At 42.6% G+C, this 26,716-nt stretch overlaps 1 protein-coding gene across 3 annotated transcripts in view; it reads left to right on the top strand.

The window, feature by feature from the left end:
• Positions 1-26,716, top strand: part of herc2 (HECT and RLD domain containing E3 ubiquitin protein ligase 2) — a 78,184-nt gene that overhangs the window by 8,926 nt on the left and 42,542 nt on the right. For 2 of the 3 annotated variants that reach the window (XM_034702019.1, XM_034702018.1), the window contains exons 5-44: positions 2,379-2,601; positions 3,279-3,379; positions 7,471-7,612; positions 7,710-7,814; positions 7,929-8,100; positions 8,321-8,494; positions 9,589-9,777; positions 9,888-10,039; positions 10,412-10,569; positions 10,656-10,769; positions 11,651-11,902; positions 12,051-12,244; positions 12,327-12,527; positions 12,616-12,844; positions 12,960-13,084; positions 13,880-14,058; positions 14,147-14,331; positions 14,430-14,585; positions 14,682-14,867; positions 17,078-17,254; positions 17,384-17,487; positions 17,581-17,731; positions 17,826-18,040; positions 18,139-18,271; positions 18,423-18,550; positions 21,392-21,587; positions 21,674-21,807; positions 21,958-22,134; positions 22,251-22,387; positions 22,961-23,112; positions 23,213-23,404; positions 23,512-23,699; positions 23,820-24,012; positions 24,220-24,402; positions 24,492-24,676; positions 25,268-25,415; positions 25,499-25,695; positions 25,807-26,037; positions 26,134-26,272; positions 26,442-26,588. In XM_034702019.1, coding sequence (XP_034557910.1) covers positions 2,379-2,601; positions 3,279-3,379; positions 7,471-7,612; positions 7,710-7,814; positions 7,929-8,100; positions 8,321-8,494; positions 9,589-9,777; positions 9,888-10,039; positions 10,412-10,569; positions 10,656-10,769; positions 11,651-11,902; positions 12,051-12,244; positions 12,327-12,527; positions 12,616-12,844; positions 12,960-13,084; positions 13,880-14,058; positions 14,147-14,331; positions 14,430-14,585; positions 14,682-14,867; positions 17,078-17,254; positions 17,384-17,487; positions 17,581-17,731; positions 17,826-18,040; positions 18,139-18,271; positions 18,423-18,550; positions 21,392-21,587; positions 21,674-21,807; positions 21,958-22,134; positions 22,251-22,387; positions 22,961-23,112; positions 23,213-23,404; positions 23,512-23,699; positions 23,820-24,012; positions 24,220-24,402; positions 24,492-24,676; positions 25,268-25,415; positions 25,499-25,695; positions 25,807-26,037; positions 26,134-26,272; positions 26,442-26,588 — 6,744 coding nt within the window. The remainder of the gene's footprint in view (positions 1-2,378; positions 2,602-3,278; positions 3,380-7,470; positions 7,613-7,709; positions 7,815-7,928; positions 8,101-8,320; positions 8,495-9,588; positions 9,778-9,887; positions 10,040-10,411; positions 10,570-10,655; positions 10,770-11,650; positions 11,903-12,050; positions 12,245-12,326; positions 12,528-12,615; positions 12,845-12,959; positions 13,085-13,879; positions 14,059-14,146; positions 14,332-14,429; positions 14,586-14,681; positions 14,868-17,077; positions 17,255-17,383; positions 17,488-17,580; positions 17,732-17,825; positions 18,041-18,138; positions 18,272-18,422; positions 18,551-21,391; positions 21,588-21,673; positions 21,808-21,957; positions 22,135-22,250; positions 22,388-22,960; positions 23,113-23,212; positions 23,405-23,511; positions 23,700-23,819; positions 24,013-24,219; positions 24,403-24,491; positions 24,677-25,267; positions 25,416-25,498; positions 25,696-25,806; positions 26,038-26,133; positions 26,273-26,441; positions 26,589-26,716) is intronic. The other variant, XM_034702020.1, reaches the window with a different exon arrangement.

The raw sequence follows: 26,716 nt of genomic DNA, 5'->3' as shown, positions 1-26,716 counted from the left end.
GCCCCTCTCTTCTTCCCCTGCAGAGCCGCTGTATAGAAACATAATACAGCATTTTGCTCTTGAACTGGATCAGAACAAAGGACTGGTTGTGATAGAGCCTGCGAGCAATGAGCTCAAGTGTCACAGGACTTCATCTTGAAGTACCATGCTTTTAGTTTGCTGATAAGCTGGGATGTAATAACAGGATAAACAGAAAAATGCAGAACCTTTTCTACTTGTTATGTTTTTAATCCACTGTGCATCATGTAAACTGGAGAGTCCAATGTCCAAACCAGAAGAGCAGATTTCAGCTTCAATGATTGAAATGCAGCAGTATGTTTAGAAGAAGACATTATTTATTCACTTCTCATGGGGAATGTTTTTGATTTGTCATTATTTAAACACACAGAGATCCTCACATGCACACTTCAGACCATAATGCGCAGATCAATATGGGAAGATGTCAGAGAAAGAGGAGGGGGGCTTTGTAATGAGTCCAGCGTCTTCCTGAAGGGATCCCTGACGGTGCTTCAAAGATAAACTGGCACCTCTTTAGCGATCAGTCAACCAGTCCTCTTTTTTTCTTATCTATGCTGGACTCAGATCAATCAACCTCTGGTTCCCCGGCCAAGTCCCCACAGACTGAGCTGCTGCCACTGAGTTATGTTTGATATTCTTCCTTGTCCTTGTCTCTATTTTAAGGCAAAATGTGAAATCACTTCACAATTCAGTGTTTAAGTTGGCTGCTCTCTTTACTCTGAATGAATTACAAAAAGACCTGAAGCTTTGGGAACAGGTCTCATCAGATGCTTTTGAATGAATTGGAGGGAGACACATCTGGCTGTAAATGTTCTGCCTGATGTATTCATGATTGAAGTAGACTGTAATTGTGTGTTTTTAATGTATTATAATGATCTAGCTTGTATTATGTTTGTATGTTTGGCTGCTTATTGTTTGTCAGAAACTTTGTTAGCTATCTGTTTTGGCCAGGACACTTATAAAAAAGATCAGCAGTCTCTGCTCTTGAGAAATGAAGCCATGGCTGAAGTGCTAAAACCTGCAGTTCATCGAGTGTCCACTTGAGGCTTGCTGCAAAAGCCTTGAATCTACATACACACCCATTCAAAATAGCCAATATTTACAGCTAAAATAAACATGTTTACAGCCTGGTACAAAAATGAGTGTAGTCTGAATAGCTCATTTCTCTATTCGCACACACTGTACAGGAATTTATTTTTGTAACTCATCCATTTTTATTGATATTATGAGTTTTGCATACTTACAAGCACGCTTACTTGACTGACAGGCACTTACACTGTAGCTGTTAGCGAGGAGGCTCAAGTCCCACCTAAAGTCCACCTCTTCGCCTCTTGCTAAGTCCACTGAAAACTTGAGTCAGTATTCCAATACGGCGACTGCCGTCAATAAGCTTTAAAACTCTGCTTCAGAAATCAATGGAATGGGGCGCTGGTGGCCTTGTGGTCTATAGGCTATAGCCCACACCGCAGAGGTCGTGGGCTCGATTCCAGGCCGTGATCATGTGCTGCATGTCTTTCTCCACTCTGCTCCCTATGTTTCCTGTCTCTCCTCAGCTGCCCTGTCATAAAGGCAAATATGCCCCAAACCAAACATAACTTTAAAAAAAAGAAATTAATGGGTGACATCACTGGGGCTACTTCCATGTTAAAAACAGTTGAAGATGTTAAATAGAAAAAAAGAAGGATTTTTTTATGAGCTAAAATATCTCTTTTGAAAGCATATTGTACTTTTTCTAGATGAGTCATGTCAGGAGGGAGGAGCCATTGCGTTTCTATTGTCTGAAAATCTTGGCATTTCTGGTGATGTGTATCCACAGTGAAAACATTTTATTGATGTTTAAGAAAGTTTGTCAGTCAGATTTTTTTTTTACCTATTGTTGAAAATCAAATTTAATGGAAAGCAAGCTGTTTATTTTTTCACAATCACAGTATTTAAGTATTTTATTCAAAAGAACAGGTTGAACACCCCACAAGCTACTCCTATGGAGCCAGTTTTAAAAACATTGACAGCAGGTTAACCTCACCGCCGCTTGTGCACATATATAATGAAAGTGTGCCATACACAATTCTTTGTGTAGTCTTATTTGATAACCTGGCTTTTTGAAAGGAAAAAATGTGAGAAACATGAAGTTATTTTACTAACCATTGGTGCAGCCTTTGTTTCAGTTTGTATATAAATAGACAAAATGACAGTTGAATAATGGGTTTAAAGCTCGAAAAGTAAATCTGTCCTTTTTAAAAAAAATAACATTAAATATTGTATGGTTCAAGTTAGAATGATGATTGATGAAAAAACTCCTTCACAATCAGAGTTATTTATCCATCATCTCTCTCTCTCTCTCTCTCTCTCTCTCTCTGCAGATGAGACTGAGTTGAAGGATTGTCTCCTCGTCCTCGTCGATGACCAGCAGAAGCTCTCAGCTCAGGTGGCTAAAAGCACCCTGTCTGCCCAACGCCTGCGCCAGCGCCTGGTCATTCTGGAGCGCTACCTCATCTCTCTCAGCCACAGCATGATGGAGGAGACATTCCTGGTTGGCTGGAAGATGCCCCCAACCCCACCGCTGCCCGCTGCTGACAATAAGAGGTAAAGATTAAAATGAAAAGTTGCTGTATTCACCTTACTTTTCAATGCGGCAGTAAAGCTGTACTTTACTGAATTTCCCCCCAGGATAAATAGAGTATTTCTGATTCTGATTCTATGACATACTTCAGAGTTTTGTGCCGGACATCTGGTTTAAAATATTCACCATTGTGTGGCTTGACCTTTTCTGTTTGTACCAGTTGTTGTAACATCCTCTGACAGCACACATAATTCCTGTTTTCCTCAAAGACATCACTTTCGAGAGATTTGTTCCTCTATCGGCTTTGAATTAGTCAAGCTACTGGCATTTACCATTGAACGGAAGTAAGGTACTAGAAGTGCTTCACATAATAACAGTTAACTGCCTGCGTCCGTTCAACCACCGAAAATAAGGTGAATAGGCAGCTGGTACCGTGATAGCTTAACTCGGATGTAGTTAGCAGTCAAGACGAGGCCTAAGAGTGAGAGTATATCTGACTGCACAGTGTTTGTACAGAGCACAGAGCATTATTTCACTGCCCTGATCATATGTGTGTCAGACTTATAGGTTGTTCCTGTTTGTTTGGGTTTAAATCTAAAGCTTAGTGTTTGAGCACACACTGTTTTCCTTTCACAGGCCTCTAAAACCCTCTCCCACCTTCATCTTGTGTTAATCTGTGTGTTTTTGTTTGTTTTTCCAGCTCTCGTCCGGTCAGTCAGGGCGTTGAAGGTTTGGCCAGAGTGGGTTCCAGGGCAGCGCTCTCGTTTGCCTTTGCTTTCCTGCGTCGTGCCTGGAGGTCGGGTAAGAACATCCAGAGATACTGACAGTGAAGACGTTGTGTGCTCTCGTCGTGTTGATGAAAGCTGCTGTCATGGTGATGGTGATGGAGCTTAGGTCAACAGCTGCTAATGGATGTGTTACACCGTGTTACACGCTGCTCATAGTAAACAACCCAGCATATTTGTGATGCTATGTTTGTAGCCTTAGCCTGTGTGTCAGCTGAGTGAAGGACTCCCAGAGTTCATCTAACAGTCCCACATTCAGGGTCATGTTATTGTCAGGAACCCGCCTTCACTCGTGTGCCTCACAGCAGGAGATAATCAGTGTTTGATGCCTTCTTACAACTTGAAATATTCAGTTTAGTTTAGGTAAGGGGGGTTGGAGAGGAGTCATCTTCAGTTCACACATGCAACTTATTTAGAAAAGCTCAGTTTTTGCAAAAGCCAAAGTGTTTCCACACGCTGGACCGCAATGGTGGCTTGATCATTTCTGGCTCGCCAACTTCTCCTCTGCCATCCACCATGCTATGTTTTGTTGTCTGCTGGTGCATGGTGATGACGTCACATATAGGCAGCCTGAATTGAGTAACGTTTAACGTCTTTATCATTAAAAGTGTAAAAAACAAAAACGTATCCATATAAAGTCTGCTGTGCTTAAATCCAATGTGTTATTTCCTAGCATCCATACAATCGATATATTACCTTTTAAAACGATGTTAGATCCATATATGTCGTCCGGAGGGCCAACCTGCTGAGCACAGATCGATGTAGTCGGATCATAGGAATATAAATTGATACATCAATGTAGGAGATGAATCGTTACACCCCTACAAACGAGGAATGCCATCAATGAATTAAGTATTGATTAATGGATTGTTAAAGGTGACATATCATGCAAAATTGACTTTTTAATGGTTCTCTACCTGAAATATGTTTCCCTGGCATGTCTACAAACCCCCCGAGAATGAAAAAAATCCATTCTGCCCCTGTTCTGATTTCTCCACCTTTCTGTAAATGTGTGTGAAACCAGCCGTTTCAGACTTCAGTGTTTTTGTTACGTAACAACAATATCCGGTCTGTCACGGAGTCAGAGCTCGGAGCTTGTTCAGCCCATAGACTGTATAAAATAATACTGAATCCCTCCTCCGTTTTTCATTACCTGCACAAATGTGTGCTAACAAGGAGCTTAGGAGGGAGGCATGCTAGTTGTAGGCTGTCTTAATAAACACAAAGGTCGGTTTTACTCCCCACGTCTGCAGATTTGAAGATCTAGTGGATGATTTTTATTTATCATGGATAAGTGCTAGCGCTAATTGGCACAGCCACATAGCTACATGTCGTAGCTGTAGCTGTGTACCAAGACACACGTCGACATACTGACAAATAAAACAACAAGAAACACAGAATCTGTGACCAATCCTCCATAAAAGGTCCTGCTGCCTTTCTGGCAGAGGTCGGTTTTACTCCCCACGTCTGCAGATTTGAAGATCTAGTGGATGATTTTTATTTATCATGGATAAGTGCTAGCGCTAGTTAGCATAGCCACATAGCTACATGTTCGTAGCTGTGTACCAAGACACACGTCTACATACTGATAAATAAAACAACAAGAAACACTAAATCTGTGACCAATCGTTCAGAAAGGTCCTGCTACTGGCGCCTCTCCGTCAGGATCAGATTCAGAGGGTTGAAGTAACGCGATCTCTGAGCAGCCGTGTATATTCAGCCAACATGTAAACATTAGATCAACGTGCTGGAGAGCCGAGGCACATCCACTTCCTGAGGGGGCGTGGTCAGAGAGAAAACAGAGTGTTCTGATGAGGAATGAAGAAGAGGACTTTTCAGGCATGCCAAAATCTGATTTCAAAGTGTTTTTTTGAGCATAAACTTTAAAGACATGTTTTGGGGACCTCTTAGACCAATATATATTGATGAAAAAAGCGTGATATGTCCCCTTTAATGAGGCTTGCAGCTGAGGAGAGAAACATCAACCTTTAGGTACCTGTAGCTTTTCATTTTCCTGCATGTGCAGCAAAAACAACCAGTCAAACAACCCTAGACCATGACCTCAAAAAAGACCAACGATTACACAAGTAAAATTCAGCTAATCAAACTGTGTTAAATTACCATATCAGACAATACGATTATATCTCATCATGAGCGGCAGAATTTGTTTTAAGCCTCTTCTTTGTTAGCATGATGAGTCCAGATGCTGTTTTTGTAATGTGTTCTGATGTGAGGTGGAGAGCTGCCTGTCCACAGGGACTGGGTGGGAACAAAGAGCCGGCCTACTCTCTGTAGCCTTCCTGTAACATGAGCAACACACACACACTCACACACTCACACACTCACACACTCACACACACTCACACACACTCACACACACACACACACACACACACACACACACACACACACACACACACACACACACACACACACACACACACACACACGCTAATACACACACGCTAATACACACACAGTGGAGTCTAGCTCATGCCTGAAATACTCCTATTAAAGCAGCAGAGCCGAAGTGTCACCTGCTGAATGGAAACACACCACACATAACCTGAATATTAAACAGCTAATTTGATTTTGCAGTGTCATTGAAGGGCAAAGATAACCATTTGATCTGATTGGTTACATTACCCCCTGAAGATTCTTGTCTATAAATGCATGCTGCAGTGATGCCATATTCATAAAGATCCTCAGATAGTGATGTCCAGATCAGATTTCAAGGACAGGCATTTAGGCTGATATCACATTTTCTCACTGATCAGTATCACCTGCACTGAGCTGCGTTGAGCCTGGTCCAATTCTTTGTCTCACGTTAGGTGTCAGACAGGTGCTCTTAATCTCAAAGCTTTTATGCAGTTCATTTTTACCAAATCATTTCAAGACCACAAACAGAATCAGAAATAGTTTTATTTATCCCGGGGAGGGAAATCCGGTCATTACAGTTACTCTATACACAATAAGTTATATGAATGCAATAATGAGCGCTGTAGAAAATAAATCCAGTCCCCGGAGATCAGGAAGAGGGCCCTCTGGTGGTCTGTCTGGAGATCAGGAAGAGGGCCCTCTGGTGGTCTGTCTGGAATCTGGCTATGTCAGCGTTGAGAACGTTGGACGCCGTTGTCTGGTTGGCAGAGGGGGGATGTAAACAGCTACCAGTCTGACATGTGAGATCTCCCTGTGCAGATAATATGGTCGGAGGCCCACAGCGCTCTCGCTGCTATCCCGGTCTGCCCGGACAGTCTGGAAGCAGTCAATAGAGACGTTGTGGTCGGGAATATCCTGATGCAGCCACGTTTCAGTGAAGGAAGCACACCATGCTACATTCCTGAAACTCCTTCTGACTCCTGGCTAGTCCTGTTAGCTCGTCCATCTTATTATCCAGAGATCTCACGTTGCCCAGGATGAGAGAGGAGAGACACGGCTTCTATCTCCTCTCCATAAACCTCCGTCTTCTTATACCAGCTCTCCTCCTCGTAGCTCTATGCCTCCTCTGCCTCTGTGTGTCCTAAATCTCCAGAGTTCTGCAGAAAAAAACAGCAGTTCGGCCGAAAGCTACACTGCTGCAACAAACACCTAGTCCTTTTAATTAAATACAACAAAGGAAATTCAGAACAGTTTGGATGCAGGATGATGTTTTCTTAATGCATCACAGTGCTGTTAAAAATGTTCAAGCATAAATATTACATGAATTGAATTAACTTTAATAGTTTTGAAATTTGCCTTGTGCAGGTTTTAATATCAAGGAATAAATCTGCAGTATATTGTTTATTTGTTTGCACCCTTAAAGGTCTTAATTGCATATTTTAGATTAAACAGCATCCGTCCATCCTTTTATTTATACCACTTTCTACTATTTGGGGACACTGGATCCAATCGCAGCTGTTGTAAAGCAAGAGGCGGGATGCATCCTGGACAGTTTTAACCTATTTACAAGCAGACTATTGAAACATATTGTCTGCTACAATACATAAAACTCTCCCTCAGCCTTCAAGCTCGGTGTGCATAATGTGACTGTTATATTTTTAGATACCCTCTGTGCAGTGTAATCTACCCTCTGCACTGTATATAAAAATAGCTGTCTGTGTTTTCCAGGAGATGATGCAGATCTTTGCAGCGAGCTTCTTCAGGAGTCTCTGGATGCCCTGCGTGCCCTCCCCGAGGCCACGCTGTTTGATGAAGGAACTGTGTCGTCAGTGTGGCTGGAAGTTGTTGAGAGAGCTACCAAGTTCCTCAGGTTGGTTAATGACCGATCTGGCTCTCATGTTGAATATTCTTTTGTGTGTAAGTTTATGATGATGATGATTCTTATGTGTCCTTTCTCTCTGGAATAGTGATGTCCATGGAAGTGCCAGCACCAAAGGCAACATCCCTCTCCAGGACCAGCACCTGGCCTTGGCCATCCTGCTGGAGCTGGCTGTGCAGAGAGGCACCCTCAGGTAACCAGACACCATCAATACCTGATCATTTGCCTATGCTGATCTCCTTCTGCTGGTGAAATGCAGTGTGACCTCGCTGCTCACTTAGTTTTTTGTGTCATCATCTGTTTCCAGTCAGCTGTTGTCCGCTGTTCTGCTTCTGCTGCGCCTGTGGGAGAGCGGCACCAGAGAGATGGACAACGAGCGCTCCACACAGGGTACCAGCGCCCCTCTGCTGCCTCTCCTGCAGCGCTTTCACAACATACACAGCAGCAAGGAGGAGCCCATTCCTGAAGAGGAGGCTGAGGTGAACCTTCACTTTCTTTTACCTGTATCTGTATCTCAGTCGCAGCAACGTTTGATAACTGATAACAATGAGAAAGGAAACATTTTTCTATTTATATCACCCTGAGAAAGACAATCAGATACATCAAATCAAAGAGCAAGCCGGTCTTAAAATAGCCTTGTTCTCCTTTTCCTGGTTGAGAAATAAGCTAATAATCTGTGGTTGATTTCTTTGATTCTAGATCCTTACAGCCCCTCTGAGCCCAAATGAAAGTTTCCTGCGGTACCTGACTCTGCCTCAGGACAACGACCTGGCTATTGACCTTCGGCAAACCGCCGTGGTGATCATGGCTCACCTGGACCGCTTAGCTTCCCCCTTCAGTCCTCCACACTGCAACTCCCCCACATCACACAAGGTGACAGCTCTTTTTATCAACTGGCAATGCTTTACTGTTAGTTTCATCTTTTTAGGCCACTGATGCTACTCTTCCTTTGGTTATTTTTCCCGAGTTAGGGATCTGTTTTATCATCTTGGTGCTATAAATATCTTGTAATAAGTTAACCTTGTGTCTCGTTTACTGGAATGATGAAGAAAGTATGTTCAAACATGGCTCTCAGTAGACTTCATGCAAGTTTGAATACTCCTTTAATTACAGATTGGCATTACTTGTATGCACCATATTTTCTTATATTTATTAAGTAAGGTTCAATGTGAAGTGGTCTGGCTGTTATAGCAGCGGAAAACTTACAGGGCGAGAAGGACCCTCGAAGAGAAGCGGAAGATTCTTGTCTCACTATACATTATCCCACTTATTTATCTGCTATTTACTTTATAAATCAATACTTTTACACCAAGTGTTGATTTGAAAATGACTTTTAGTTTGAAAATGCATATATTTCTTCAGTTGAAAGTAGTCTATTGTATTCTTTTTGCATCCATAGTAATAATAAACTCTGCAGGTGTCTTAAGATGAGCTAACTCAGCTGTAATTACTCACATTAATCTGCACTGTTCCTCTGATGGGGAATTATAACAAGCTTTCTGGAGTGCATGAATCAGCCCAACAGCTGATTTACTTTTTCTGCCTCTTCACCCTCAGAATCTGAGACATTTTCTTTTTTGTTTATTGTTCCTTTAACACTGCCGTATCCCATACCGTGCTTGCTTCATGCTGTATATTCAGTTCAGAAGATTTCTCTCTAAATGTTTGTGTTTTTAACCTCTCCTGCCCTTTCCATGCTGTTTTTATCTCTTATTCTCTTTCCCCACTAAAGACAAACCCACTCTAAATCAACCAGAGTTCTTTCTGTGCCTTGATATGATTACTGTTAGTACTCAAGAGTATGTGATTAAAGCTGCATCCCTAGCAATGATGTGTTCTTTAAAGCAATGGTGTGCAAGCGAAACATAATACATGACAATTCAGAATCAAGTGCTGAAGTAAACACAGCCGTGTAATGAAGGAGAAATAACAGCCTCTAACTTTGTCTTGCTGTCCGTCTCTTCCAGGGAACTTTGCAGGAAGTGATTGCCTGGGGTTTGCTGGGCTGGAAGCTTCATGCCAACGTTAACGGGCCCATCCAGTGTAAAGCACTAGCGAGCCTCGGAGTCACACAGATAGTCTGCTCAGAAAAAGGCTTCCTCATCCTGTCCAGCAGTGGTGCTGTTTACACCCAAAACTACAAGAGCACAACCCTGGTCAGTTTCCTGTTCATTATTCTCTCACCTGGCCTCTGAAAAAAGAAACTAGTGGATCATTTCTACCTCTGTGTCAGCTGCAGATTAAGTCAGTGAATTTTTTTTTGCAGGCTCCGATGCTCATCCACGGGCTGAGCTGCAGGAAGATCGTGAAGCTAGCAGCTCATCCTGATGGGCAGCACTACTTAGCCCTGACATCAAACGGTGAGGTGTTCTCATGGGGCTGTGGAGACGGAGGCCGCCTCGGACACGGAGACACAACGTAAGCAAACAAAGGAAACCATGGCTTATGTTCAATTTACAGAGAGGATGGCTCTTTTTATGTATTCCCTCATTGTCACTATATTACAAAAAATGAAGCCATTTGTGTCACTTCCAGATAGAACGTGCACTAAAGCTCAATACCTCTGCTTTGGGGATAAAAATCCAATTATCCCAAATAAATAGCATCATTAAATAAATGATGCAGCTGTTGCTAAAATTAAACACCTCATTATAGCTTCAATTTAGGACATAGCTCCCACTTCTTCCATCTTTAGCAACAATTTGAACACCCATCACAAAGACTCCTTTTTAAAAAACTTGTCAAAGTGCCGTAACCTAAATTATCTCTTGTCACAATGACTCCTTTCAGGTATCTAGAAGAGCCTGCTCTGATTTCAGCCTTCAATGGGAAACAGGCAGGAAAGCATGTCGTGCACATCGCCTGTGGGAGCACGTACAGTGCTGCAATCACTGCTGATGGAGAACTCTTCACGTGGGGCAGAGGGAACTATGGTCGACTGGGTCATGGTATGCTCCAAGTGACAGCCTCAGCTGCAACAACTACATCTTTGTTAGTAAAAACTAAAAGAAGTCTCCTCTGATTGTCTTTCTAGGCTCCAGTGAGGATCAGACCACACCCATGATGGTGACAGCGCTGAAGGGTCTGAAGGTTATTGACGTGGCTTGTGGAAGTGGTGATGCACAAACACTTGCTGTGACAGAGAATGGTAAGAACGAAAATGTGTTTTCATAAACTTCATCACCCAAACTGAAGTGTTGATATTCATAATGACCCGGTTTTGGAACCCATCAGCATTTGTCATTGAGGGTGAAATATAACTCTGCAGGAATTCTGGTGGAGTCAGCTGTAAGCGATAAACACTTCAGCCTTTTCTGTACTCTGCATTGTTTACAGTCCAATTAGCAACAAAGCTAGCTTGTATTAACAACAACAGTAAGGCAAATTTGCTCCTAGGTATGTTTGCTAAATAAACACCATCATTTTTTAGCGTCCAATCATCTGTTTCCGATGAGTTTCAGTTTCACTGTAGATAACAAGTTACACAGAGGCGTCACCCTGGCTTACATTATCGATATAAACCTGAAATTAAACCCATTTTCTTGGGATTTATTGTAATTAACCAATTCTAAGTTTGCCCCCCCAAAAACATCTTGATATAAATTTGTAAAAAGTGAAAATGCAAGCCAGGTCAGGTCTGTCCTCACCAGGAGAAGAATAAAAATATTAAAATGCTTGTATGTTATCTGGAGGTCAGTAAAATCGTCTTTGAAGCAATTCAGCAGGACAGAAATTCTCAACGCTGACTAGTTTTGCATCATGGTGTGGCACAAATTGACACACCATGTTCATTGGCACATGAAGTTGCAATTTTTATTCCTCTGCTGATCCACTGCATGCAGATTTAAATATATCATTGTTAGATGTCAGTCCATTGGAATGGGAATGCCATTGTAGCTATTTGTGTCGTTTATGCTCCTACTGATATTTATTTGGTCAATACTACTACAGACCCCAGAGTACAGAACGACAGTATATCTAGAATCTAAAAAATGAGATGAATAATGACTTAACCTCGTGGTCCCACAGGTCAGGTGTGGTCCTGGGGCGATGGAGACTACGGCAAACTGGGTAGAGGAGGCAGTGATGGCTGCAAGACGCCAAAACTTGTGGAGAAACTGCAGGACCTGGATATCCTGAAGGTGTGCTGTGGCAGCCAGTTTTCAGTCGCTCTCACCAAAGATGGCCAAGTGTACACCTGGGGAAAGGGAGACAATCAACGCCTCGGTCATGGCACCGATGAGCATGTTCGCTATCCCAAGTTGCTGGACAGTCTGCAAGGTGAGTGGAGTATTTTAAATGCCACTTACATTTCAGTAAAGTTCCAGGTCTAGACGCTCTATTTAAAGACTCATTTTGAGGTCCAAATATGTCTTCAGAAGTTTTGAGAACACACGTATGGATCGATTTGTGTAATTTGTGCCAACAGGAAAGAAAGTAGTGGACATTGCTGTGGGATCTACTCACTGTCTGGCTCTCACTGACGACGGTGAGGTGCACAGTTGGGGCAGCAACGACAAACTTCAGCACTTTGATACACTCTTCTATAACAAGAAGCAACCTAAGGCACTCCCAGGTCTCAACGCCAAACACATAGTGGGAATCTCTTGTGGATCAGGACAGGTAATACAGAGCTTTCATTGATAGTTTTGATATGCTGGTGATGGCAGATTCAGATCATATAACACTGTGTTGTGTGTTGCAGAGTTTCGCCTGGTCGTCATGCTCAGAGTGGTCCGTTGGGCGGCGTGTTCCCTTTGTTGTGGATGTTTGTGCCATGTCCTTTGAGCAGCTGGACCTGCTCCTGCGACAGGTCAGTGAGGGGATGGACGGCAGCTCGGACTGGCCTCCCCCACAGGAGAAGGAGTGCATGGTGGTGGCCACACTCAATTTGCTCAGGCTCCAGGTAGACAAGAATCTCTTCACAGCAGCTCTTAAGTTATTACAGTTGTTTTGTTTTTTGCTCCTCTTACCAATAAAACCTCCCTCCTCAGCTCCATGCAGCCATCAGTAACCAGGTGGATCCAGAGGAGCTGGGACTTGGGCTGGGCAGTGTGCTGCTCAACAACCTCAAACAAACAGTGGTGGTTCTAGCTAGCAACGCTGGGGTGCTCAACACTGTGCAGGCAGCTGCACAAGCAGTTCTCCAAAGTGGCTGGTCGGTGCTGCTCCCCACTGCTGAGGAGAGGGCGAGGGCATTATCGTCACTTCTGCCAAATGCTGGTGAGTGCAGACCCGAGCTTCAGTGAATATTCATTTGAATTTGTAAATGCTCTTCCGTTTCATACAAAGTGAACATTTTTCGGGACTCCTGACACTTTAACTGCTTTTCTCTCAGCATCTGGAAACGAGATGGGTGTGAGCCCTGGACGTCGTTTCATGATAGACCTGCTGGTCAGCAGTCTGATGGCTGATGGAGGTTTGGAATCTGCGCTGAATGCAGCCATCACTGCTGAGATACAGGTCAGTGTGTTTACTGCACGATCAGCATCCTCATGTGTTTTCCCATATTGAGAGTGAAACTTCCATCAAGGATTGCATCTCATATCTTATGATTGTCTTGTCCTAAATTCTGTGTCATGGGGCAGATGGATTAGCTAAACTGTGCTTCATGCAAATCTTAGTGCATCTCAAAACTGTTAATTCATACATTCAGTTAGTCTTTGAGTGTAGCCTAAGGAAAATGTTGCGGTTTTACAACTGCATCAATACAGACTTTCAAGCATTAATCTTCTATATCCACTTCCTGTTTTCTTGAGGTAACCCTCCCCCTTAGTTACATTTGCAAAGAGAGTGATATTTGGACTGTATTAAATATCTAAATATCCAAACTGACCAAAAATGATTCTTTTAAAACAGCTAAACCAAGATCTAGTGGTTGCAAAGTGGACGGTTAAACATCCCATAGTGCAATCAAAATAAAAACTATACCAAGTAAACCGTTAACTTGATTACTTTCTGGCTGTGTTTATTATTGTGCAAGCCCTCTTTCTTAATGTTTATGTTTTGAAATGTTGGAACAACACACAATAACTTATAACTGCGCTGATCAGACAAGAGGTTAATCTTCAGGAAGCTGATCAAATGTATGCAAAAGAAGTAACGCTGAATGGGCTGGTGCTGACGTCTTTTACAGTTTATTCCATGTTGCACAGATTTTTGAACAACACGCTCCAGCACATAAACACCATATAATATGAGATTAAATCCCACCGCAACTTCTAGATCCAGGAATCACATGATTAATTTTTTTAACAGGACATTGAAGCCAAGAAGGAAGCTCAGAAAGAGAAGGAGATAGATGAGCAAGAGGCCAATGCTTCCACCATGCACCGCTGCCGCACGATGCTGGACAAGGACCTCATCAACACGGGCATCTACGAGTCAGCGGGGAAGCAAAGCCTGCCTCTGGTGCAGCTTGTACAGCAGCTGTTAAGGTATCTCCTTGTTGTCTGCTACACACATTGCTTTACCTTCTCACCCCTCTCTGTCAGGTAGTAGAGTGACACATTTTCCTTTCTGCAGGAACATCGCCTCCCAGACCATCGCCAGGCTGAAGGATGTCGCTCGGCGTATCTCCAACTATTTAGAGGCGGAACACGTCAGCAAGGAGCGCTCGGCCTCTCTGGACCTGCTGCTGCGGTTTCAGAGGCTGCTTGTTAGCAAGCTTTACCTCGGTGTCAACGGCACAGAGAATGGCAACGGATACAGTAAGTCAAGGGTTTCAACAGACAGCTATTCAGACAGCTATTAAGTCTTTGAATGAGCTTTAGATGTAAGTTTTTGATTTCTCTGTGGTCTCCTGCAGATCCTGAGCTACTGGGTGTCGGTTCTTTGTTGAAGAAGTACATCGCCCTGCTGTGCACTCATATCGGAGACATCCTTCCAGTGGCCACAAGTATTGCCTCAACTGGTCGCCGCCACTTTGCTGAAGTGTCTCGTGTAATTGAAGGGGATCTAACTGGTAATACCTCCTTAAAAATGCAGTGTGAATTTCATCCCCACCTGTTAAAGAACTTGTGACACACTCATGGACGCCCTTCTGTGTTTTCCTCTTCAGGAGTGCTGCTGCCCGAGTTGGTGGTTTCCATTATCCTCCTGCTAACCATTGATGCAGGTGTGATGCAGGAGACGGGTTCTATCCCTCTCCTGGCTGGACTCCTGGAGCACCTGGACCGCTTCAACCACCTGGCCCCAGGACATGAGAGGGATGATAACGAGGATTTGGCCTGGCCAGGAATTATGGGTAAAGCACAAACTCTGTTTCATAAAGTCACAATAGCTGCCTCGAAATAGGAAATGACACAAACATTTTCATTGCTCAGTTATTCAGAGGAAAATCACTTTCGATAGCTGCACGTTATCTTTGAATCTACCAGACTTATCAGTAGTGTTAATGGAAGATTCATCTTTTAGGAATGATGTGACCTTATTGGTAACGATGCATATCACAGAGCCCAGCAGGATTATCATGTGCAGTGAGTTCCTCCTGTGTTAGAGTTAAAAGCAGTATTAGGATGTTCTTGGAAGAATAAGATTAACATAACTAACGTTAGGGCTGGGCGATAATTCAATAATGATAATTATCACGATATAAATTTTCTCGATATGAATGTAACAAATGTTTGATAAAAATTTGATATAAATAAACCTGTAATTACAACCCCAACCACTGGAAAGAGGGGTGCTAATGAGCCTTAAACGCTAGTTGTCACCCAACACTAGACAGAAGAAGAAGACTGCATTGAACAGCCAATCATGTTGCAGGGTGAGAGGTAGGCGGGGCTTAAATATGTTGGGAGCGGAATGTAAACACAGCTGAAACTAGTGACAGCGACACTGAAGAAAACTCAAAACCTACCAGCTGAAATCAGAGTCGTTAGTCTGACACTGTGTAAACTCTGCACAACTCAAAACAATACTCTACAAACTGATACACAGTATACAAGTTGATATATGGGTCATTGACATGACGTGCATATTTTTGTGTCCAAATCCATTATTTTCTTTTGAAACAATTTGTTATTTTTAAGACATACATCAATTGATTCTATAAAATCTGCTTATTTTGAATACAATTTCAGTTCATTCAAATATTGAGATTTATGTATTTTTAAGTATCTCAATCCCTGAAAATGTCAGGTGGCGGAACCATCCGAGCAAGTGAACTGACTTAAAACACTCTAAAAAATGTATTTTAATAATAATAAATTCAAATTAAAACACCATGGCATGATTTTACATATAAGAGCTTTGAAATAAACATCATTTCATAAATATCAATAGTTTAAAGGCACCTAAGGTTATTTAAAAACTTTAGTCCAGCAATTTGCATGTTCTCAAATGTCAGGGTGGCACCACCGTACTCATGGAGCTTTTATTTTGAAAGTAAGTAGTTATAATGGACTTCAACATATGAAATAATTCAGAGGACCCTACCAATTGTCATGGCTGAGCTAAAAGGTTTGTAGATGTCTCCTAAATAATAATAGAAAAGCTTTTATCAACTTATAGGTGGACGGTAACACTTTCAATGTCAGGTGGTACAACCAACCTAAAACTGTAAAAGTTATATTTTATACCTGGCCAAAAGAATGCAAAAATCCTAATATATTGTAAATACAAAATATACTCACAAAATACAAATGTGTAAAGCACTGTAACCACTCTAAGGGATACTTCCTAAAACTTTCAGTTAGAATAAATGATAGGTAAGTAAATATAATTTGACAAATATCTGGTTGCGCCACCTGACATTTTTTGGGCGTTCAAGTTAAGAAAAGGGTAAAAAAAACAAAAAACGATTTAAACACTAAGAAAAAATGTGTTCAAACAAGGCTTATTTGAACAAATTATTTCAGACACAAAAATATGCATTGCAACCATTCTGGAAATACTTAAAAAAACAAAAAACTTTTTTGAGGCTAATTAGTCAACAACCCATATATTTGTTGTAAATGTAAATCAAATTCTGGAAATAAGCTCAACCTGAGAAAAATAAGAATCTACAAACTAAAACTTCACAAAAATCTCATCTTACATTAAAGACCTGCTTCCTGTTAGCACTGTCAAGCGAAAAGATGGATTCAAGAAGTTTATCAGAAAACTAAATCTCAGATATAAACTAACAATCTGTCTGGTTTCTCAAACTTTCACACAGGAGTAAAAATCTGACTTCACAGTTAAATGAAATACTAACTTCATATTTATCGTGATAAATATCGATATTGACTGATACGAAATATTTTATCTTGATGACATCATTTTCAATATCACCCATCACTAACTAATGTACAAAGAGTGGTCGACAAAGAATATTTAAACGTAGGAAAACATGTAGTCTGGGAAGCCTTCAGTGTCTTTGATGTTAACATTTTAGACATCAAATTTGAGATGAGGTTTAGGTTGATGTTGTTGTTGGTTGTTGTGTAACTAACTCTTGTTCTGCTGTGGCAGGATCCTTCTTCACAGGACAGAGCTCAAAGAACAATGAAGAGATTTCCCTCATTCGCAAGGCGGACCTGGAGAACCACAACAAAGACGGAGGTTTCTGGACGGTCATTGACGGAAAGGTCTACGACATCAAGGATTTCCAGGCTCAGTCCCAGTCTCTGGCAGGAAACAGTATCCTGGGTAAGATTAAATTATATATATTTACAATATAAAAATGTTGTTTTTCTTAACATGGGACAGAAAGTGGTGAATGTAACTGACTGCCTAATTTTGATGCATCTTAGTCCTAACAAGTGTTTCCTCTTACAGCCCAGTTTGCAGGAGAGGACCCTGTCGTTGCTTTAGAAGCTGCGCTCCAGTTTGAGGACACCAGAGAGTCCATGCAGGCCTTCTGTGTGGGCCAGTATATGGAGGTAACCACTCCTGGAAACACATTCTTTGTAAATATATTAATTATCGTGTAATAAAATCAGGGTTTTAATGTTTTGATGATTTTATGTCTGCAGCCTAACCAGGAGACGGTAACCACTCCAGACCTGAGCAGTCTCTCCTCCCCTCTCATCGACACAGAGAGGAACCTGGGGCTGCTGCTGGGGCTCCACGCCTCTTACCTCGCAAAGAGCACTCCCCTGTCCCCCATGGAGATCGAATGTGCCAGTGCGTTCAGATTTTTATGGAGTTTAAAAGTTAAAATCTGTCTTCCCCAGAGCATGCCTTTTAATGTGTTGGACTTTCTAATGTCTGTGCACAGAATGGCTCCAGTCCTCGATATTCTCTGGAGGCCTACAGACCAGTCAGATCCACTACAACTACAATGAAGAGAAGGATGAAGACCACTGCAGCTCTCTGGGGACAACCACTCCAGACAAGGCCAAACTCTACTCCCGAAGAATAACCCTCAGCGACCACGCACAGCCTTTCCTGCAGGCCATCGCTGACAACAACACTCAGGACCACACTGTGAAGGTACGTGCGTTTGACAGACATGGTGACCTCGAACCAAACAGCCACGCTCTGGTACACCAGATCCTTTAATGATGTCACTTCTTGTCTTCTCATTACAGGACTTCTTATGCCAAATAGAGCGTTGTTGTAAACAGTACCATCTTATTACGCCCATCACCTTCCCTCCGGAGCACCCTGTGGAAGAAGTCGGCCGCCTGCTGCTGTGCTGCCTGCTCAAACATCAAGACCTTGGTAACCAAGCAACTGTTCTCAGACAGGCTGTTCAAGGAGTTATTTTTGGCTCACTTTGTCATTGAAATGATTTTTTTACGTTATGTACAGATGCATAGAAATCTCTTTCATTCACTTCAGCGTTTTAAAAGAAACTCTCCTCCTGTTGCAGGTCACGTGGCTCTCTCTCTTGTCAGTCAATGTGCCTTGGGTGTGGACCAGGGGAAACAGAGGTCCCTCCCTAAATCTGTGATTGACGTGTGCCGCATGGTCTACCAGGCAAAGTGTTCTTTAATCAAGGTTTGTTAACCAGATACTTCAAGGTGCCAGAACTTCAAACTGTGATATGATACCAGCACAAATCAACAAAAATTGAACTCTTGTGTCGTCAAATTTGAAACATTTTCTTGCTGTTGATTTCCAACCTTCACAAAGCTCTGGTACAATAGAGTCACTAAACAAATACTAACGTGTCACATCATTTATAGCAGCAGTCTTTTTGCAACACAGGCAGGTTTCATGTGAGACATATTTTCATGGACTGGCGGCAGACGTGGGGAAGACAAAGAATACAACTCAATAAACACATGATAAGTGGGAGCTCTCAGCGTGTGTCCCTGCAACGACACAGTCCATTTGAAGGTTGATTGGAGGCAGTGACACCTGACGTCCCTTACGTCCAGTCTACTCTGTAATTTTGTTTCGGTTGCTGAAACTGCAGTAATCCCGCTACACAAAGTTAGGTTTAGGGGTGACCCCGACTAAGCATTTGCTTAGTCGAATCTGATCATCAGATTTTGCCCATAGTCGACGAATAGTCAAATGTTTGTTGTTTTTCCTTATTGACCCAAAGTCTGCATGATGGTGACCACATGACAATATTACACATAACCCTTTACAATTAAGAGACTCATAGCTTAAAGTAACAGGGACAACAGAATATTAGAAGTATAAAAATAAGATTATTTAAATCTATATTGCAAAAACAACGAGGTGATGAAGGAGAGAAAACTCAAATAAGGCCACCATCCGTTAAACATGGAACAACGCTCCACTATAGAGTAAGGAATCAGGAGATATTTAAACAGTGTTCACACAGAGGAGAGCAGCACTGTGGAGGGTAGTTTGTCCAACTTAAGGCTAAACATTTGTGTAATGTTCAAAATCAAACCTGAACCAGCTAAAGGGTTTTTAAATCTCTTAACAGAACCTTTTAAAACAGTCTTTCATCTCGTCTTTGTCCGCTTGAGTCTTTTCAAACTGTACATGAGGAAAACCATCGTGTGTACGGGCAGAAGTGCGCTCCTGTCTTTGTTGACTGTAAATCCTGTCTTTGAGAATATCCTCTCTGATGGTGTGGAGGTGGATGGGATGCTGTGGATTGTTTTTGAGGCTTCAGACAGCTTTGGTTATCCCTCCTCGTTCTTTTGACCCCGTACAGTTTTTGTGTGGTCCTGTAATCCTTGATCTCACAGCCCTCTTCATGAAGCTGCTCCTCATCTTCATCACTAGTTTTAGGATCAACTGAAGTTTTATTTTCTGACATTTTGAGCTACCATGAACGTAGAAAGATTTAAAGACCAGCTGAGGTACGTCTGCTCCACAGCTCCCGCTAAATGGGAGAGTCCACCTTTAATTACCAGGGGAGATTTAATTACCACTTTAAGGAGATTTAACACTTCAAGAGCTGTTCTCAGAATTACATTAAATAAGTTTATATTTATATAACAATAAGATATATGAGACACTATTTTTACGGGAAACAGGAAAATAATGTAAAAAAATTAGACATTGAGCACCCCCATGGTTTGAATGGAATGATCCACATTTCATATGTTCGACTATGAGTTTGGCAGTCGACACAAGGCTCGTTAGAACGAATCATCGAATATTCGACTTTTTGGGGTCACACCTAGTTAGATTGTTGTAATTGAAGCATGGTTTTTAGTGCATTTGGGGCGATCTCAGGATAATCCACCTTGATTTTAATCTGGATATTCCATCTTGGTTTTTATTCAGAGCATCAGCAGAGTCGAAGTTATCTCAAACACACTTTTAAGGCTGCGATAAAGCCGCATTTCTTACTGAATGCAGCTTTCTTTCCCATCATTGGGCCTTTTCCCCCTTTCAAAGCAGCTCTCCACAGATGTTTGTTTTTCACTCATATCAGTGAGCTTGTGGGATTAATTTTTCCAGCAGCACAGCTATGTTAGTGACACACGTGTCAGACACAGACGGTTGTGATGGACAGAATATGGTCATTTTTCAAAATAAGATACCTTACAGACTGATAGTCAAAAAAGGGAAATTAAATAAATTATTTATAGATTCTGTGCGACCTGGTACCAAATGATAAATCATCCACAACGCGTGGTACTGGCCCTGGTTTATCGTATTTTAAGGCATAGCTCATAAATATAATTTAAACCCTCAAACCCTCTATAACCTAAAGTACTCCATTTCATCCTTCTTATTTAACATTCATAATCCAGTGCAGGGATGTCAACTATTAATCAATTATCGATTAATTGATTGTTAAGAAATTACCCAAACACATTTTTTTGTTTGATTTTCTATCACGTGGAACAAACATCATGTGGTCTCATATTTGGTTCAGCTATCAGGGAGGTGTTTGAAGTTTTAATGCATGTTTGGATGTGAATCAGCTGACTGAAGGTGTTGTGCACAGCGGAGTAGCTCAGCTGGGGGCTGTGGCTGAGTGATGCCTTTTTTCTCCGCCGCCGGACTGATTCTGACCCGTCTGACATCTGTCTATATCCTCAAATTCTCTTATTATGGACAGTTAATAGATTTCAATCATTGTGCAGTGGTGTGAAGCTGCTTGCAGACAAAATCAAGCTTCCTCCTGTAGGGTTGCGGAGGTATTCATTGGGTTTTCAGCTGTGAAAAACTCAGTGAATAATGTCTTGTGTCTCAGTTTTCACCCCTTCGTTTTCAATAGGAATGCTCTCTCTCTTCACTTCTTATCTTTGTTTACAATTTCACAGCTTGTAACTTGTGTGCTATAGCAGCCAGACTTCGAGGTAAAGTAGTCCAACAATCAGTGGAGAATGTCATGTGTGTTAATTGTGATACAAATTGAAATGAGGCTTCTAACGGTGTGTGTTTTCTGTGTTTCAGACTCATCAGGAACAGGGCCGCTCTTACAAAGAGGTGTGTGCCCCCGTCATCGAGCGTCTGCGCTTTCTGTTCAATGAGCTGCGCCCCGCTGTAAGCAATGACCTGTCCATCGTGTCCAAGCTGAAGCTGCTGAGCTCTCAGCCGCGCTGGAGGAGGATCACCCAGAAACTGATCCGGGACCGAAGGAAAAAAAGAGGTGGGAGATTCAGAACACACAGTACACAATAATGCTGTTCTACTTTTTCTACGTCGAGTTTTTCTGAATCGTGTTTGTGTTTTTAGTGCCTAAGAAGTCAGAGTCTGCTGACATAGAAGAGCCAAAGCTGGAGAATGAAGGGACCAATGAAGAGGAGATGAATGTGCACATCAGCCCCACACCTGCTGACAGGAAATCACCCACGAGCAAGACATCCAAGGTAGATCAGCTGGACTAATCATTGAAGAGTTCATTGGATAAAATATGTAACAGAAAGATACGTTTGTGTTGTCTGCACTTAAATCCATGCAGGTCAACCGTGTGGTCTCGGTCCTACAGTTTGACATTGTTGTGTTTTCTTCCTTTGCAGCAGGACAAGTGGCATCCGCTTCTAAACACTGTGTCCAACGTCCAGAAGTACAGGTGGCTGAAACACAGCGTTCAGGGTGTCTTCTCTCAGTCCAGCCTTATGGCCACCATTGTGGAGTTTGCACTGAAGGAGGAGCCGCTGGATGTGGAGAAGATGAGAAAATGTCTTCTCAAACAGGTGACCTTTAATTAGATTAATGAAACTATCTATATGATGAAGCAGGAAACAAATCTAGATACTAGTATGGTAGGTAGTTCCAAAGCATTTTTGATGTGGACTTTGTTTTCTCACAGCTGGAGAGGGCTGAGGTGAGGCTGGAGGGCATCGACACCATGCTGAAGTTGGCATCAAAAAGCTTTCTGCTGCCGTCAGTGCAGTACGCCATGCTCTGTGGCTGGCAAAGGGTCATACCTGAAGGGACCAACATCGGGTAAGTCATCAGGGAATGCTAATCAATTTCCCTGAAACTTGTGAGGTGCAGTGATATTGAAGTTGGAATGAAATTATGATAACTGAAGGGATGTTCACTTGCGATTTTATAATGTCCTTTTCTATTTAAAGGTGCCTTTCTTAGCACTCAAGGTCACTGTACAGGGCAGAGTTTAAAAAAGAACAATATAAAAATTAGGCTGATAAAATTGACAAGGCATGATACAGAGTAAATAATAAATACAAATAAAATAAACAGGATCAGATAAAGTGCAGTGAAGAGGTGTAATCAGAGCGAATATGACAGTTTATGTGACATCTAAACAGATAAAACATTGATTCATTCAAGTTTGGACAGCTCTTAAGGAATTGTAGGATTGTTTAGCTCACCTGGTATTTGCTCAGTCAGACAGATGGCTGCACAATGACTGGATCAAGTGCGTGATCAAGATGCAAATGCAGTATAGAGAAAGTTCAAGAAATGACAGTCAGAGAAAAATCCCTCCAGTATTCTGTGAATATTAATGATGTAACAAATGCATGCAACCATTGAATGGTTTATCCCTCCTTGCAGAGAGCCCCTGTCTGACTGCCTGAAGGATGTGGATCTGATCCCTCCCTTCAACCGCATGCTTCTAGAGGTGACTTTTGGGAAGTTGTACTCGTGGGCAATTCATAATGTCCGCAACATCCTGCTCGAGGCCAGTGCACGCTTTAAAGAACTCGGTGAGTGAAGTGGTTGTAAAGCTCGTTCATCCTTATTGGTACTAAGGCTTAGACCTCTTATACTCATACTACATTTTTGCTCGTCTTCTCTGGTATCCAGGTGTGCAGCCTGTTCCCTTGCAGACCATTACCAACGAGAACCCAGCGGGACCAAGTCTTGGCACCATTCCACAAGCCCGCTTCCTTCTGGCAATGATACACATGCTGTCCCTGAAACACGGGTCCAACAGCCTCAGTCTGCTGCTAAACTCTGGCATATTAGCTCTGACACAGAGCGTACTCAGGCTCATAGGTGAGTAGATTTGACTAAGATAAAAACCAAGAACAGAAGCGGAGAGGAATCTGTACACGTCTATGAGGTGTTTGATTTCTTCTACGTTGTGATGTTTGTGTTTCCAGGGCCCAGCACAGACAGCAGTGAGGAGGACCTTGGTTTATGTGCACTCGGAGGCTCAGCAACAGTGCTAGAGGAGTCCAGAAAGGAGGCTGCCCCTGCCCCCTTACCTGCTTCTGGCCCTGAGCTGGCTGCCATGATGAAGATAGGCACCAGGGTCATGAGAGGAGTCGACTGGAAATGGGGTGATCAGGTAGAGAAATCTATTTGACAGTCTCTTTAGCCGTTGGAGGATCATAGCATTTCAATTCAACTACTAACTGGGACGGATACACAGTTTTGAAGTGTTTAACCTTGTGTGTGCCTTGTCCAGGATGGCCCTGCTCCAGGTCTTGGTCGGGTCATTGGGGAGCTGGGTGAAGACGGCTGGATCAGGGTCCAGTGGGATACGAGCAGCACCAACTCCTACAGGATGGGCAAAGAAGGAAAATACGATCTCAAACTGGCAGAGCCTCCACCCGCTGCTCAGCCCCCGACCGAGGACTCAGACACAGAGGATGACACAGGTTAGTTCACAGCACTACCTTAGCACAAGTTTACTTTATCAAATTGCATGAATTATCATTTTAGATTCACAAGATGTGACTCTCCAGTATTTGATATCAAACTGATTAAGAGATGTTTAAAACAAAGGAGGATTGGGTGTGGACCAAGGATTTTACAAATTTTGGCTGCAAAATAATGCACTGATGATCACTGATTCTACCTTCAAGAAGGTGAGCTGATAGAGAAGAGCAGCCACCCGACAGCTATGATGTTAACCGGCACAGTCAACCTGCTGAAGACGCTGTCTCTGACCGCTGGGATCTACGCCGAGGTGCTGCAGACTGATGCCACACGGACGCTCTGTGGGCTGCTGAGGATGCTCGTGGAAAGTGGAGCTAATGACAAGTCAGGTAAGAGAACCTGGAGTGTTTTTAATTCTTTCAACCAAAAAAGTTGTTGGGTATTTATGTATACTTAATCCACTCTTCTTTGTTACCAGGCTGTCACTCTCACAGGCTGGTGTCTCGGGAGCAGCACAGGAGCTGGTGTACACTAGGCTTCATCCGCAGCATCGCTCTCATGCCCCAGATGTGCAGCACACTCAGCACATCTGCATGGATCGGCCTGCTAATCCGGATTGTGGAGGGACATCAGTCCTTTAATGCCATCACTCTACAGAGACAGGTGCGATCATTACAATGATTGGTTCTGATTTAATTGTGTTTTATTAGAATATACATCATTATTAAGAAGCTCAGAGAAAGCTTGTATAAATTCTTTTGAATCCTAGCATCAATGAAGATTCTGAAAAGCATACCTATTCACAAAGTTAAGCAACCTTTAAGGAACAAGATGGGAGGTCCTCGGCCTAGTCAAAAAGGCCACATTCAGACATCAAGCTCCATACATGTACATATATATTTACATACAGTCTGAATATACCAGAGAGTCTAGGATATAAAATGGTCCTGAAATGTTTATTTGAAAATGAAATCTATGCAGCAGTTTCAAGTGGTCTGAAAAAAAGTCTCATTTAGACTTCTGTAGATATCTGTCTGTCTGCTGTTGCAGCTCAAATATAATTTCAAATTGTGTTTTATGCTTCTCTCATTACGTCGGCATCATTCAGTGACACCTGGACTAAAAATCTGATGTGATAGAAAAAGCAGCATGAACAGTTTTTTCTTAATTTGACCAACTGAGCAAATGAGAAAAACATCTATTCAGATTAACAAATCTGTATTGAAGTTTTTGTTCTTTTCTGTGTTCTTTCAGATTCTGGCTCTGCGCCTCCTGCAGGCTGTCTTACCATCGTGGGATAAAATGGAGCGCTCTCAGGACATGAGGTTCCTCGTGGAGAAGTTGTTCAACTTCTTGGGAAGCCTGCTGAGCACCTGCTCCTCAGACCTGCCACTCCTCCGAGGTGTGTTCATCTGTCCGCTGATATATATGTGAGATTATCATGTGTTTCTATATGTTTGTTAAGTTGCCTCTTTCTCTGCACAGAGGGGTCCCTGCGAAGGAGGAAGTCCCGCCCTCAGGCGTCTCTCACAGCCACTCACAGCAGCACCCTGGCTGAGGAGATAGTTGCTGTCCTGCGCACGCTTCACTCCCTCGGCCAGTGGAACAGCATGATCAACGATTACATCAACGCTCAGCTCAACTCCATCGGGGACGTCATGGCTGGCTGCCAGTCCGAAGCAGTAAGATCTATATGGGTGTCATGTTTAAGTATTGTATGTAATGCTGTCATTCTGACTACAATGATAAAGTTGTAAACAAACATGAAAGTGAATATGTCCTCTCGGTTTCAGTCTTTTCTGGAGGATTATTTTTTGGATGCTGAGGGTCCCAGAGTGGGCAGTCTGATGGCAGTGCTGGCAGTCATCGGAGGGATCGATGCACGCCTCAGACTGGGAGGCCAAGTGATCCATGAGGAGTACGGAGAGGGAACAGTCACTCGCATCACCCCTAAAGGACGCATCACCGTCCAGTTTCATGAGATGAGGACGTGCAGGGTTTGTCTGCTCAGCCATCTCAAACCGGTATGGAAGCTCATGTAAATATTAATACTTCTTCCACTTAAGTTTAGAAAAAGACAAGATGCTGATTTTATTCTATTATTTCAATACTTTCCTCAGCTGCCTGCGGTATCCTTCAGTGTACACAACCTGCCTTTCTCTGAGCCCATGCTGGCGGTCTGGGCTCAGCTGGTCAGCCTGGCTGGAAGCAAACTGGAGAAACAACGCATGAAGAAGTCCCTGAGTCGAGGTCTCACAGGTACAGAGATATAGACTTAGATTGGTCGTTTGTAAAGCTTTGTTTTGATGATGAATAATACTTTGCGTCTTTAATACTCATCACAACAAAAGGTCTTGAGCTGCAGAGGAGCCTTGTGTTTCTCTGAGTTCTTGCTCTGTGTTTTTAATCAAGGCCTTTTTATCTCCAGCTGACCAGGTGGACATCCATCTGCTGCGCTGCCAGCAGCTGAGGCTTTATATTTTAAAGGCAGGACGGGCTCTGCTCTCTCATCAAGACAAACTCAGACAAATCCTCTCCCAGCCTGCAGTGGTGGACATCGGACCAAACCCCAGTGGTAAGACAGCACGGACTGAAGGGTTGGAGCGGGACTGAAGATGCTTTAAGGAACACTGATGTAGTTTTGTTGTATTCTGTTCTCCTTAATTTAACAGCCTGATACATTTGTCATGACAGTGAATTCAC

Source organism: Notolabrus celidotus, chromosome 2 (assembly GCF_009762535.1).
Source record: "Notolabrus celidotus isolate fNotCel1 chromosome 2, fNotCel1.pri, whole genome shotgun sequence".
NCBI lineage: Eukaryota > Metazoa > Chordata > Actinopteri > Labriformes > Labridae > Notolabrus > Notolabrus celidotus.
This window is presented reverse-complemented; position numbering and strand designations above follow the sequence as displayed.